The 14,833-nt window shown below is 45.1% G+C and overlaps 1 protein-coding gene across 1 annotated transcript in view; it reads right to left on the bottom strand.

The window, feature by feature from the left end:
* The window catches only part of LOC148592852 (syncytin-A-like), a 51,597-nt gene extending 38,668 nt beyond the window's left edge, over positions 1–12,929 (bottom strand). Inside the window, exons 1-2 of the mRNA XM_088533424.1 lie at positions 12,923–12,929; positions 11,830–12,546 (exon numbers count right to left, since the gene is read on the bottom strand). Of these exons, the coding sequence (XP_088389550.1) occupies positions 11,830–12,546; positions 12,923–12,929 (724 nt within the window). The remainder of the gene's footprint in view (positions 1–11,829; positions 12,547–12,922) is intronic.
* Positions 12,930–14,833: the final 1,904 nt, after the last annotated feature.

The raw sequence follows: 14,833 nt of genomic DNA, 5'->3' as shown, positions 1-14,833 counted from the left end.
TCCAAGTGACACCAACAATAATGACCAAAAGGTTTTGCTCCTGTAAACAGTTATTGCATATTTATGTAGGTAGAACATTTGTGAAATTGAAGTTATCATAAATTTTTCAAGTTTACTTCATAATCAAATAAAAGATTAGAATTAGTAAGAAAATGTTCTCAAAAAGAAAGTTTCAGACATTACTATTTCCTTATAGCAAACCAATTGTGTAAACATACATGTAAATTTAAGCATATGACAACCACCACTGAAGTCAGATAACTCACATGCTTTAAGCTATGAGCCTATGTAAATTAATTTGAGAATCATTTTAAATCAACATGGAAGATTAAAAAGCATGTAGGTTTAATTACAAAAAAAATGGATGCTAGAATGGTCTTGTAGCATTCCAACTTTATTCTTTAGCAAGGCCTATTCTGCTGAAGTGTGCACAGTTTACAATTTAAAACTTGCATAACTGCTGGCACTGCAGTTCAAACGGGTCTATTATAAACAACAATAAAAAGCTGTGTTTGATCGAATATGTGCAACATCTTAAGTAATAAAGATAGAATAAAGACATCTGCAGTTTTTCTAGTGATACATGAAGTGGAATAGCTCTGTTTTGCAGGTCTAAATGGAGAAAAGTCTAGGGAAAAAAAGCTCAATTATAAAAAAACAATTACTTTATGCAGTTGGTGCGTGCCCTCCTGTGGGTAATCAGTGGACCCCATTGTTGGCATCAGATGTGGGACACTGGGTGGTCCAGGACTCGGCCCCACCATGCTGTGTACTGAGCCAGGAGATGGCCCTGGTCCTGGGCTAGGTCCTAGAATTGGTCCAGGTGAAGGACCTGGCCCTGGGGAAGGACCAGGATGAGGCATTGTGCCAGGGTCCATTGGCGTGGACATCTGTTTTCTGTCTCCTTTTCAATTGACAGAATAGCTCTAATGAAAAATAAATAAACAGAATTTCCATGTGTCATTAAGGTCAGTGGAATATAGTCAGGAAAAAAGAAACATACCAGAGAAAATCCATTGAAAAGCATCACACACACACATACACATGCAAGTTGTCATCAGCAGAAAATTCTTAAATGATCTTTAGTGTGGCACATCAGTTTACCCATCCATCAAAAAGTCCGTTAGAAGAATAAAGGAACCTGACAGTTCGGCCTGTCTTGCGATGTTTATGTTATCATCCACAGAATAAAATATCTGGTAGGCTAAAGGAAACATCTACTAGAGAATGAGTTGAACTTCACAGAATGACAGATTCATTTAGGCTGAAAAGGATCTCTGAAGGTCATCTAGTCCAACCCTCCTTACTTGTTATCATCAAGTTATCATGTTATCACATGGAGTCAAGCAGGGGGCAAATGAGCATTGGGTATCTCATTCAAATATGTGTTTGGAAATCTCTTTCCAAATCCCTCAGATGCAATTGGAATGAAGCTCTTAAAAAATTCAGGATAATACAAGAAAACAAGTATTAAAATGATTGACTGTTATATGACAGACTTTTCTTTTGTATTTAAATATTTAATTAAGGACCTTTCCTATTAGCTCTGTATGCAATCACAATATCAAGTGAAACACACAGAAGACAACAGATTACTTTGGAGTGAACACAGTTATAATTCATTTGAGGGGTTCTGCTGATGTCACAAGCCATGAGAACACAGCTCAAGTGGCTTATAAAATGGTAAGAGTCCAGAAAATGAATTATACATCTTCAACTTGCTGGAGAAACAAGTACTATTGTTTATTTCTGTGTACTTAGAACAAATTGAGGCAGACTACAAGCTTGAATCAGTCTTCCATCTTTCTGCAAACTCTTATCAGTGTCTAACATTGGCAATTCTAGTCTACTAGTACCAGTGTTTGTAATACAGACAGATTCCATCCTTTTACAAAACTGCTGGCCAGCTGCTGCTAATAAGACCAGTCCTGTTTTTTCCTTCCTCCTTACCAGTGATACCAACTGCACATGTCTGATCACACAGTGATTTCATTATTTGAAGAGCTAAAACAGCAGAAAATGAACCCTACAAAAACTAATTTTCTGCTGATTTAGATTGCTGAGCTGATTTGCTTTGGGGTCAGATGAGCATCAGTGCCAAGTACAAGGGAGGAGGTAGTACCACCCTTTTAACAGCAACTGACCATTAGACAGGCTTACCCTGTTTCTTTCATTTGACTTTGTAGTTTTATAATAAGGTTGCCCATGGTTGTGTAATAAATGAAATGCAATGAAAAACAAAGCTTTTTTAAACAGCATTTTACTTGACCATATTTTGGTGGTACATTCTAAGACCTAACAGGTCTCCCTGACCCTTCCACTCACTTTGTAGAACATTTCTCATTACTTTAGTAAGGTTTTCAACACTGTCTCACATACCATCCTCATATACAAACTGATGATGAAATACACACTAGACAAGTGGACAGTGAAGGGGAGAGAAATAGCTCAACTGCTGGGCTCAAATGGATGTGATGAGAGGCACAAATTCCATCTAGATGCAAGTATCTAGTGGTGTCCCTCAGGGATCAATATTAGGAACAATACTGTTTAACCTCTTTATTAATGACCTGGATGTTCAGATGGAAGGCACCCTCAGCAAGTTGGCTGATGATACAAAACTGTGAGGAGTGGCAAAGACACCAGAGGGCTGTGCTGCCATGCAGAGGGACCTCAACAGGCTGGAGAGGTGGGCAGAGAGGAACCTCATGCAGTTCCACAAAGGGAAGTGCAGGGCCTTCACTCAGAGAGGAATAACTCCATGCACCAGTAGCAGAAAGCACCTTTGCAGAGAAGGACCTGGGGGTCCTGGTGGCTATCAAATTGGACCTGACCCAGCAATGCACCCTTGCAGGAAAGAAGGCCAAGGGTATCGGAGTCTCATTCCCTTCAGGGAATGTAGGCGCAACCCTCCTCTAAGAGAAGTCTGCTGCCTTCCTGGGGCTCGGGTTAAGGATGTCACCCGGAAACTTCCCAGCCTGGTTAGGCCCACTGACTATTATCCATTGATGGTCCTACACGTGGGAGGAGAAGAAGTGGCAATGCGCAGCCTGAGGACGATCAAAAGAGACTTTAGGGAATTGGGACAGACAATTAGGAACTCAGGAGCACAAGTCATATTCTCTTCCATTCTTCCCAGTGATGGCAGCAATATAGAAAGAAATAGGAAGACATGCTCCATTAACACGTGGCTCCGTGGCTGGTGTCATCACCACAACTTTGCTTTCTTCGGGAACAGGAAGCCTTACATAGCAGGAAACATGATGGAATCTGATGGAATCCATCTTTCTCAAAGGGGGAGGAGAGCCCTGGGGCATGAGCTAGCAGGGCTCATTGAGAGGGCTTTAAACTAGATTTGAGGGGGGAGGGAGGTTATCATCAGGGAAGCAGGTCATGGGGTAGGCAGTGGCCTGTCATGCCACTTGCATCCGCCTTACTCTATAGTCTCTGCAGGGCACCCCAAGCCTGAAGAGGTTAGATGGGAAAATAAGAGAACTTCTGAAGGCCCGCTCAGGCAAGGTGCAGCTGCCCCAGCTAGAAAGAGAGGCACATTGGGTGCCCAACTCCAATGCCTCTATGTAACCGCACGCAGCATGGGAAGTAAACAAAGGGAAGTGGAGATGCATGTGCGACTGCAGGGCCATGATCTCATCGCAATTACTGAGACATGGTGGGACAGCTCTCATGGCTGGAACGTGGCCATGGATGGCTTTAGGCTTTTCAGGAAGGACAGGCCGGGAAGGCAAGGTGGTGGAGTTGCTCTCTACGTGAGAGAGCAACTGGAATGTATGGAGCTCAGCATACGGGAGGATGAAACACGGGTCGAGAGCCTGGGTGTGGGTGTATTAGAGATGCAAATTTCTGTGATCTGTAGAGTCATAAAAATCTCCTGTGAGAAGAAGAGGCCAGACCTTGGGAAAGAAGGATGTTTGCCTGCCTAGCAAGGCAAGCTAGGCTAGCAAGATTACACAAGCGATGTAAACATTTTATATCACTTAAAATTTTAATTCGATTATAAGTTTCTCAACTTCTCAAGTGATTTTCAATATAGGGTCTTGAATAAATTGATAGGCTAGGTCCTACTGTACTCAACTTATTTTTTTCAAATATATTTTGTAAATGTGTAAGCCTTCAGAGGCATTCAGCTGCTGTGGGAAACATTTATAGCTTGACTTTTTATGAACAGTTCATGAACAGTGCTACAAAATGGATTTAAAAGTTCCCATGCATCTATAACACAAGCTGGCACTGGTGGTATACTATTGTGGACCTCACACAACCCCCTCCTAGGACATGTGACCAGTAACCCAACACACAAAGAAGCTTTGTTCCAGTGCTTTGCTAAGGAGAGGAAGGAGTCCTGCTAGCCAAGGAGGGAGTCTACTTCTGGCCATTTTGTGTCTTCACTACTACATAGTGGGCTTGTGGTGACAGGTGCACCTCAGACTCACAAAAGGGGTATAGGCAGGGGAGGGATGCACAGATAAGAATTGGCACCCAATAGATTTGGTATTTTTTTTAGTGACTGTTGCATTCAGAAACAAGATACTACCCAGCATACTCCCCTTGGCAATCAGAAAGCAGTTCTGGGCTCTACTCTATCTGCTTATGACTTTACACACACATTTCAATTGAGAGTACTTTATAGAGGCATTTTCTTTGATTTATCTACTATTGACTAAGCTTATTCTCAGATTTATTTTGTCTGGAGCAAGATGAACGCTAAGTTATAACAGCGTTCAAGAACTAAAAGCTGTTCACAGCATTTAAAGTACTTAAAATACTTAAACTTATCTATTTGACATAGATAATAGAGCACCTCACAAGTCTTCTGCATATGTACATAGTACAGAGTATTCTTAAAATCTTGCTTTTATAGTTTGGTAGATCAGCTTCCAAGACACCAGCTAGGCCCTCCAAGTTGCTCTCCAAAGAAGTACTCTAAGAAAGAAAACAGTGTTTCCTCATCAATCAGGCATGTCAGCTATCCCCTCAGTGGAAGACAAGCAAATCAGATAAAACAAAATATTACGTTGCATTTTCTTCTTGTTGGAAGTAATGATTCAAATCCATTAGGAATGCACAATGTCTCTCATTTGCTAGAAATAAGAAGCAGAAATGTCTAAGAACAATCTCAATTGTGAGTTCTCCTCCACAGCAAGGAGCTCTAGTGCTTTCTTGGTAAGCAAGGGTTAACATAGCATCAGAAGTCTCTCAATAACTGAATTAAACATTAAGTTAATGACATCTGGGGACGCAGAAGTTCACAGCTTCTACATGACTAAATTAATGTTAAGACCCACCATTTTTGCCCTCATCCTTTTTTCTCTCCACTTGTTAATGACACCAAACCCAGCTAGGTTCTAAGATCACTTGTGACATGGCTAGGATTTTGTTGTCGTTGTTGTTTTTACACATCTCATTGCTTCTGCATTTTCCAAGGAATAGGGGGAAATTATGGATAATGTTCACATTATCTCCCACATCTGGAGTATTGTGTCCAGTTCTGGGCTCCCCAGTACAAGAGGGATGTGGAGCTGCTGGAGAGAGTCCAGCGCAGGGCCACAAGGATGATCAGGGGCATGGAACATCTGCCCTATGAGGAGAGGCTGCGGGAGCTGGGCCTGCTCAGCCTGGAGAAGAGAATGCTGAGAGGGGATCTGATCAGTGTCTCTACATACCTCAAGGGAGGGAGTGAGGAGGATGGTGCTGGCCTCTTTTCAGTGGTGGCCACTGGCAGAACTAGAGGTAATGGCCACAAACTGAAGCACCAAAAGTTCCGCGTGAACTTAAGGAAAAAATTCTTAACAGTGAGGGTGACAGAGCCCTGGAATGGGCTGCCCAGAGAGGTTGTGGAGTCTCCTTCTCTGGAGATCTTCAAAACCCGCTTGGATGCAGTTCTGTGCCACATGCTCTGTGCAGGGAGGTTGGACTGGATGACCTCTAGAGGTCCCTTCCAACCTTAAGCATTCTATGATTCTATGATTCACAAATTTTGACTTATACCTCTTTATTAGTTATATGTCATCAATTTCTCAAAGTTTTAACATTTAAGAATTTTCTTTTTAAAACCCCAGCTTTGCAAAGGCCAACCTTTTCTAGCTAGAATGTTTCAGACTGGTCTCAGATAAGGACTTTCTCTTTTTGGACCACTAATGAACTGCTAACACATAACAGCACATAAAACAAATAAAACAATCTACTATGTTTAAGGACCCTAAGCCACAAAAAAGAAATAGAAATAGTATTGATACCTTTTCTCCCACCCTGCATATTAAAGATTCAAGTCTCTCCTCTATTTCAGATGGCTCAGATGTTCTCCTCCTTTTGTGAGGTTGCCCTGTTTCAATACATTGAATATGTTATTAGATGCCTGCTTCTTTAAAAAAAAAAGGAAATAAAAAGTTATCCGTATACTTTTGTCATTCCAGCAACATACTATTAAAAAACCAACCAAACAAACAAAAAAAAAGCAAACAAAAAAAGACAAAGCATTCAAGACTGACCCTTTAAACATGAAAAACAAAAGTATACCCATATTACTGATGACCTAGTACATGAAGCATAAACAGTTAACATTGTAGATGTAGCAAATTTTATTTAGGGTTAATTCTGCTCTTCTGCTAGTGTAAGTCAGTATATGTTGGATAAGCTAAAACCACATTAGAGTTACCAGCTACTGCATATTTCCTTAGTGCTTTTTCACACCCTTTCAGCATATGAAAAAATAAACCATTTTAGGAATCCTTGCTTATATTATTAGGTTTTTAGGTTAGTTTAGAAAGCTTATTAAAAGAAAAGCCCATTTCAGTTTCTGAAGTCTATCTCTAGTCCTCCAAGCTCAATGTTTTCTGAATGCTTTCCATTAAAGTCTCTACAAAATACAAGAACGTGTACTTCTAGCGATGCATATGCAGTGCGGTGTATTCTGGTCAGTTTATACTCCCCATATTTAGGGTGGACCCAGGAGATGGCTCAGAAGAGAATGGATCTATAGCCCGTTACATAAGCCAGTTCCTTGCACCAGAGCGCCCCACAGTGGCGCCAGGTTGTCTCCAGACAAACAGCTAGAAAAGGCAGACCAGAAACGATCCTGCACCCCATGGAGCGCCTCACTACAGCATCCCGTAGGGCAACAAGCGGGACCAAGTCCAGCACTGAGGGAGGGGGCACCTCAGCTGAGACTTGTTCCTCTCCCAGCCCCAAGGACAACACGATCCCAAGCACAGGGCATGCAGAGCCCAGACCCTGGTACTCCATTCATCCACGCTTACCATCACTCTCGTCGCTGTGCTGTCGTCGTGCCATATTAGTACTGCCACTGCACGAAATCTGAGGGTAGAATTGAGAGAAGCAAAAATGCTACAGCAGGGGAAAAGAAGGAAGAGCACTATATAGAGACTGTGGAAAAAGGATCCCTACTTCCTGTTTGTCTCAGTCTTCTTCCGGGGTAAAAGAGCAGTAGGAAAAGCTACTGTCTTCTCGTGATTCCGCAACTCTATGGGTGTAGGCGCTGCTTGACCTGCTTGTCTATATAAAAGGAACTTGGATTATTTCTAAGTAGGGGAAAGGAATAGATACAAAGTTAATTAATTGTCCATGAAGTGAAAAAATCTTATTCCATCTGGCTTACATCTAGCCTCTCTTGAAGGCTGTCTTGATGACGTCTGGTGGCATGCATGTGCCTTGAGATATTGGATCGAATATTGTGCTGGGTCTCTGCTGTTCCCAGGGCAATGGAAATGTGATGGATGTGGGGATTGGGGAGATGTGTGATTTTCCCCGATGAATGAGATGAGATCTTGTAGACATGGTACTCTGGGTACAGTGCTAATACTGTGCTAAGCTTAAACTCTTTTCCCCCTTCCCCTTCTCCCCCTCCCTCCCTGCACCAGAGACTGGCCCATGCATTGGTGAAAGTGGACTGACAAGACCCAGGTGAAGCCTTATGCATCCCTGTTGTCCTTCTTCAAGCAAATGGCTAGAGAGACCATGTTCCCCTTTCTTCAGCCCCCATGTCCCATGCGCGTTGGTGGGTACCTGTGGCTTGCAAGCCAGAGGGCCGGTCCTGAGAGCGAGGTGGGGGATGCCCAGAGCAGCTTATGGTTGATCGCCAAGCTACTTCTGGAAAAGCAGGGCTGGTGGCAGGAAAGGCAGCAGGGAATCTGGAGCAGATCCTGCTGACTGCGCTCCGCAGCCTGGATGAGGTGTTGCTGGGACACGCCAGTGAAAGACACTCTTGCAGCTGCTAAGGAGGCTCACCAGCTGCCCCAGGAGGTGACAAGGGCAACCCTGGGTCGAGTGGAGAAGCTAAAGCACCAATCTGCCTTTGTGGCCACCCACATTGCAAACCACTGGAGGCGAGCGGAAACAGCGAGGGGTCCATCCCTGGTGCTGCGGGCACTGGTGTGAAAAGCGGATTGGGATGTGGATACCTGAGGCAGCAATGTCTGGGCCCGCAATGAGCCCCCAAAGCTCAGAGTTGAATACCAAGCACGAGAGGGTGGCAGCTGCCCATCTGGTGGCAGAGCAGCGGCTCACAGGACCGAGTGCAGCCCCTCTGTGAGGGACCACAGTTCCTCTGATTTTAAAGCATCAGGGCTGCAGGGGTGCTACTGCCAGAAACCCCATGAAGGCTTGTTAGAGTGGCTGTTGAGGCTGTGGGATGACACGGCAGAGATGGTTCATTTTCCTAAAGAGGAGCTGGATGGGATGGGGGCTCTGGCCCAGGATCCCTGGATGTGCAGTGCCCTCTGCCCTGGCAGCAGCAGAGCCGAAACCTTTCCCCCTCTCTAATGGACTGGATGCCAGGCACAGCACGGTTAACCAGGCATCAATGGCAGTCTCCCCATCTGGACTGCTATCACAGAAGGGATAAGCCAGCTGCGGCCATCAGGAATACTAACCAGAATTTCCTCCTCCAAGTTTACAGGACAGGATCAGATCCCTGTGGGAGCATAGAAGGAGCAGGGGCTTAAGGTTTAGAGCCAGAAGCCATTTTATTGAGCATCATCCCAAACTTATATATTCTCTGAGTATGTGAATATGCACTGTCCCCACGCTGTCCACGCGCTCTCTCCCCCTGCCTCCAGCCAAGCCCTTGACTCTATTGCTATCTGAGTCCAATCCTGCTACCAGTCAGCAGGTAACCAACCAGACCAGCGTGTCCAGCCTGTGTTTTAGGTTTCTCTATTTGCTAATCTGTTATTTAGCACATTCCTAACTTTCACAGTTTCCCACAGTTTCTCACAGTTTCCCACAGATCCCCACAAGCAAAATTATCTGGACTACAGTGCTGTGACCCACCCCTCCCCCTCTTAAAGAGATGGCACTGCCTGTGATTGGGGCGTGGGCAGGCACAGCCGGGAAACCATAGCACTGCAGTGTCCAGTAACTCGACTCCTCTGTTACTAAGACTCCTCTGTTAGCAGGGATGGGAAGATGGGATGCAGGCAGATAACCGTGAAACAGAAAGAAAGGGCAAGATGCGGCACTGTTCTGATAGCTGCTGTGAGTCAGCATGCCATGGTGGGAAGTGAATGATAAAACCAGCGCAGAGCTGCTTGAGCAATGACTGCAGCCAGAGCAGCGCACAGCCCCCAGGGGGTGGGAGAGCACAACAGCCAGGAGAGTGTGGCCAGGACCTGTAATACCCACTGCCCCACTGGCAGCGTACAAGGAGCAGGAGCTATCAGCAGCACAAGCAGGGGCCTGGCAGCAATGGCCCTGTTGCACCCACTTAGCTCGACAGCAGTTGCGGACTAAAAGGGGATATATCTGCAGAAGGCAAAAGTCTGGGGAGCTGTGGCAAACTGATCATATTGGACCCCTGCCAGAGAGCCAGCGGCACAGATATGTCCTGATTGCTGTAGATGCCAGTTCTCATCACCTACTCCTGCGCCACAGCTACCCAGACTCATGTCACTAAGGCATGAGAAGACTTCATTGGGTTATATGGTTTCCCAGTGGAAGTCCAAAGGGATCAGGGTATGCATTTTACAGGGAATTATGTTCAAGATTGGGCTGGAGAGTGAGGAATAGTCTGGACATATCACACACGCCACCATCCGCAAAGAGTGAGTGAATAAGCTGCTCAAAAAGCAGCTGTGCAAATTATTCCCTACTAGTACTCTCAGAGGTTGGAGCAAAAACATTTGTCAGGCAACTGCCTGCCTTGACGTCCGCCCACCGTGTGGCTCGTTTCAAAAGGGAATCCATTGAGCAGCCATGTGTGCTGAGAGTGCAACAGCTATACCTTCGAGCTTGCCTCCCCAGGTGAGCCATGCTCAAGAGGGCAGGGTTGGGTCTGCGATTGTAACACAAAGAAATAACCCTGGAACTGGAGAGCTGCCATGTTGTGAGTATGGGACTGGCGGTTCGTGGTATTTTGGTCGCATGTTTCCCTGCAATAGTTTAGCTCTGCAGGTGGATGGGAATTGCCTTGAGGAGGCGAAGATTGCAATCCACTACACCAGATCCTAACCCCTGCAATGTGCACAGGGGGACCAAATAGCCTAACAACTGATACGTGAGTGGATAGGGGTCCCCGCTATCCAGGAAGGAGATTCCTTGCAGCCCACTTGGCAACGAGGAAGTTTTGGGTCTACAGGGCATGCTGTGTGGGTGCATGATCCAACTAAACCCAAACAGCTGGAAGGTAAAATAATTGCTGATAGGCTAGGAGACACCCACCTGATACTAACCAAAGGGGAAAGTGTCCCAGTCTATGTCCCCTCTAGGAGACTTTCGCCCAGAGAATCTAGACTTGACGAATGTGCCAAGCAGAGCCATGAGATTGTTGTTCTCCATCCTGACCCTGTACACTGATGGGGGTTGGGACACTGACGGAACCACGGTGAGCACATCAGATCCAACATCCACAAGATAGAAGAGCCTACTCCAAGGACTACACAATGTAAAGTCTGAAGAATCAGTGCAGAACAACCTCTAGCAGTGACTGTCATCATGGCTGTTGGATTTGGGACTACGAGGAAAACGCATTATGCTGCTGGTCTTCTGGGCTGAGCAGTTTTCTGTTCAAAAATCTAATAATTTACTATATATATGTGTGCGTGTGTGTGTATATATTCACTATGATTTAGTTGCACACCTTAACTGTTAGGCTAATACCAGAAAGGCATGTCTGAAACTTGTCCATGCGCTGGTGGCACCAATACCATGTCTCCATTGTTAGGTCCGGTATCCGAATTGACAGGGAGAGAGACAACCACCATAGATATATATTGTCTTTTATTAATAGAAGAAAGATAATAAGTATTACCAGCTAGCTGGGGTCCGGGCTTTCCCACGCAGGGGTCACACCACGGACCCCGACCACTTCGGGCGCCCCTCTTTTATACCGTTCTTACCCAAGAGTGTTCCCCCTCCCGTTTTCCTGTTTTCCATTCTTGTTAATGTTATCTATTTTGCTGAATTAAAACATCTGGATAAGCAGCCCCTCTATCATCCTGATTGAGGGCAGGGCACCCTAACCCCACCACCTATCAAGGGTCCAGACCTTGCCATGAGCAGGGCATCCTGACCCTGCCATCTATCAAGGGTTCTGCCCCTGCCATGAGCAAGACATCCGGACTCTGCCAGTTATCATGGGTCCTTGTGCTCTAAGACTCAGCTTATTCTACATTAGCCATTTAACCCCTACCTTCCCGGCTAATGCACCCTACATTCCCCCCTTTTTCTTTTGCTAATATCAGAGAATCCTTTCTCGATCTTTCTGAGTTTGTCGCATGAACATTATGTGCATAGAATTAACTCGATTTGTAGCTTTTTCCATTACCCCCATTACACATTTCCACATTATACAGATACACAGTAACAGTAATAACAGAATTACAAATACGCGTAATCCTTCTTTTATCAGTCCTGATATCCACCCAGGTAACCCTCCAAACAATGACTCTAGCCATCTGTCCATCAGTCCTTCTTCCCGTGTTATCTTCTGAGTGTGTTCCTTGAGCCAGCGCAATTGTTGTTGAATCGATTGGTCCGACAGGTTAAAACAACATAGTCCTTCAAACTCTTCACATCCTTGTCCATGCGCGAGGAGCAAGAAGTCTATAGCCGCTCTGTCCTGTAGTAGTGCATGTCGCAGGCTGTTCTGATCGAGCAGGAGTTGTTCCAATACCTCGGTTGTCGCATTTGCTTGCTTCTCACTCCAACAGGCTAACTTTGAAAGCTCCCTTAATGCATTTCCTGCTGCAGCTCCTGGCACAAAGATAGCTAAGGCGACCCGCGCGGTTACAGATATTAATTGTACATTATCATTACATTCCGGTGTTAAACCAAGGGAACGCTTTTGCCTTCTTTGTTCCTGCTTCATAGTTAACAACTTAGCTCTAGACGGGGCTATCATTGCCAGTTGCCCTAAATAACACGGTCCCCCATAGGCATTCTTAGGTATTCCCTGCCACGCTCTATCCCCACAAATTAAAAACACTCCATCTGGCAAGGCCTTAGCGGTATCATTATTCCATAGTAAATCTGTCCTATTATGTACCTGTCCTGATGGATCCCCCCCATATGCTCCTAAGGGTAATCCCGCAGGGAACCGTTCTTGTAACCCATCGACTGTCCCATTTATCCCACAGAATGTCCCGTTTGCATATATGGGACCGAAGGTTCCATCTCCTCCTATGGTCTTACGCCAGCCGAATATTGGGTCGGGAGATACATCAGTCCAACCCGAAGCATTCCACCATTGGGGCCTAGGGCCTCCTTTAATTATAATGTTCCATTGTGCCAGGAGTCTCACTCCTCCCTTTTCTCCAAAAAACTTGTCCCCAAACATAAAACACGTTTGGGTCCAATTATTGGAACTATTTCCAATCGCTTGTGCCCCCATCAAATTGAGCTCTTGGGGGTCCCAAGGCAATGAGGTATTTAATCCCTTAATTAGCCTTACGGCACATTCCGAGGCACTTACTACCCCTGAACAGTTTCCCGTAGATACCTTTTTAAAACTGTTGTCATCAAATCCCGGCTTCCCAAACAAGCAGGTTCTGAATGGATTACTAGCGGTGGTGAGGGACAGGCAGAATTCCTGATTCCCCGTGTTATTTGCCCAAGTCACCCACATATTACTTCTCTCTTCTATGTTGTATATCCCATTAGAACACCTCAGAATCATAATTAGCAGGACCATAATTACCCAAATTGTGTTACTGTACATTTTTCCTAATTAATTTCAATTTCAGAGGATTGTTACTATTCCTTCGGACCTCCCACTCCTCTGCTTTCTTCCGCTCTTCTTTGTTTAGCTTCCGGACGTGGGAATGGTGAATCCAATGTCCTATTCCATCGACCTTAACGGCAGTGGGTGTTACTAAAATTACTACGTAAGGTCCCTTCCATCTGCTTTCTAATGTTTTTGGGTTATGCCTTTTTACCCACACCCAATCTCCAGGTTCGATATCCATTTCTGACCCCTTCTGATTTCTTTTATACCAATTTTGTAGTAATGGGAATAACTCATCTTGTGTTTCTTTTATGATCTGCATCTCTTTCCTCATTCCTGAGTTTTTAGTTATTCCCTTCCTTATCTCTAAGGGATATACCGGGGGTAGGGTCCCAAACATTATTTCAAATGGTGTAAAGTCTGGTACATTTGGAGTTATCCGAACCCGGTATAGGGCAAAAGGTAGCATTGTTACCCAGTTCTCTTCAGTCTCTTTTACTAGCTTAGCAAGGGTTTCCTTTAAGGTTCTGTTCATCCTTTCCACCTGACCCGAACTTTGAGGATTATATGCACAATGCAATTTCCAGTTGGTTCCCAGTGCTCGGGCTAATTCCTGTGTAACCCTTGCCACAAAAGCTGGTCCATTATCAGACCCGATGCTCACCGGTATCCCATATCTGGGGATTATTTCTTCCAAAAGTATTTTCGCTACCACCTGGGCTGTTTCTTGCTTAGTGGGAAAGGCCTCCACCCACCCTGAAAAGGTGTCTACTAATACCAACAGATATCTATATCCGTATTTACCTGGTTTTATTTCCGTAAAATCTACTTCCCAATGCCTTCCAGGTTCACCACCCCTTTCCCTTATACCTTCATGTACCTTCCTGACCCTCGATGGTTTCATTTCCTGACATGCTTGACACCCCTCTATTATCCCTCTTAATATTTTCCTCTGATCTTGGAATCTCAACCCGAACTTTTCTATTAACAGTCCCATTTTTCTTTCCCCCAAGTGTGTGGTACTGTGTAACTGTTGCGCCATCTTCTGTCCCAACCGCTTAGGAATTAACATTCTTCCTTCTGTATCGTAATGTCCTTCTCCTGCACTTTGCTTTTCTGCGACCTTTTGAATCCACTCCCTCTCCTCCGGGGTGTATTCATCCTCTCCAATTTCCTCTTCTTCTCTTAAAGTGTTGTGAGTCAGGGCTAGTACCCTTTGTATTTGTCCTTCTAACGCAGCTCGCCGGGCTGCAATATCTGCAGCTGCATTCCCTCTACTTATCGTATCGGTTTTCTTCTGATGTCCTAAGGTATGCACAATTGCCACTGCTTTTGGTTTCTGCAAAGCTGACAGCAAGTGCAAAACCTCTTCTTTGTTTCGGATTTCTTTTCCTGCGGAGGTAAGAAATCCCCTTTCTCTGTATATTGCTCCGTGTATATGCACTGTCCCATATGCGTAGCGACTATCTGTATAAATCGTCACTCGCTCTCCTTCTGCCATTTCTAGTGCCTTAGCCAAGGCTATCAGTTCCGCTCTCTGAGCCGAAGTGCCGTCTGGTAAACGCTGGCTCCAAACTATTTCTCCGTTCTGATTCACCACTGCAGCTCCCGCCCTTCTTTTTCCTTGCTCGACCAAGC

This window comes from Tinamus guttatus, unplaced genomic scaffold (genome assembly GCF_059628265.1).
Source record: "Tinamus guttatus ecotype Peru unplaced genomic scaffold, ASM5962826v1 Tinamus_guttatus_pri_ptg000498l, whole genome shotgun sequence".
In the NCBI taxonomy this organism is placed as follows: domain Eukaryota; kingdom Metazoa; phylum Chordata; class Aves; order Tinamiformes; family Tinamidae; genus Tinamus; species Tinamus guttatus.
The sequence above is the reverse complement of the archived record's forward strand: the minus strand, read 5'-3'. Positions and strand labels throughout refer to the sequence as shown.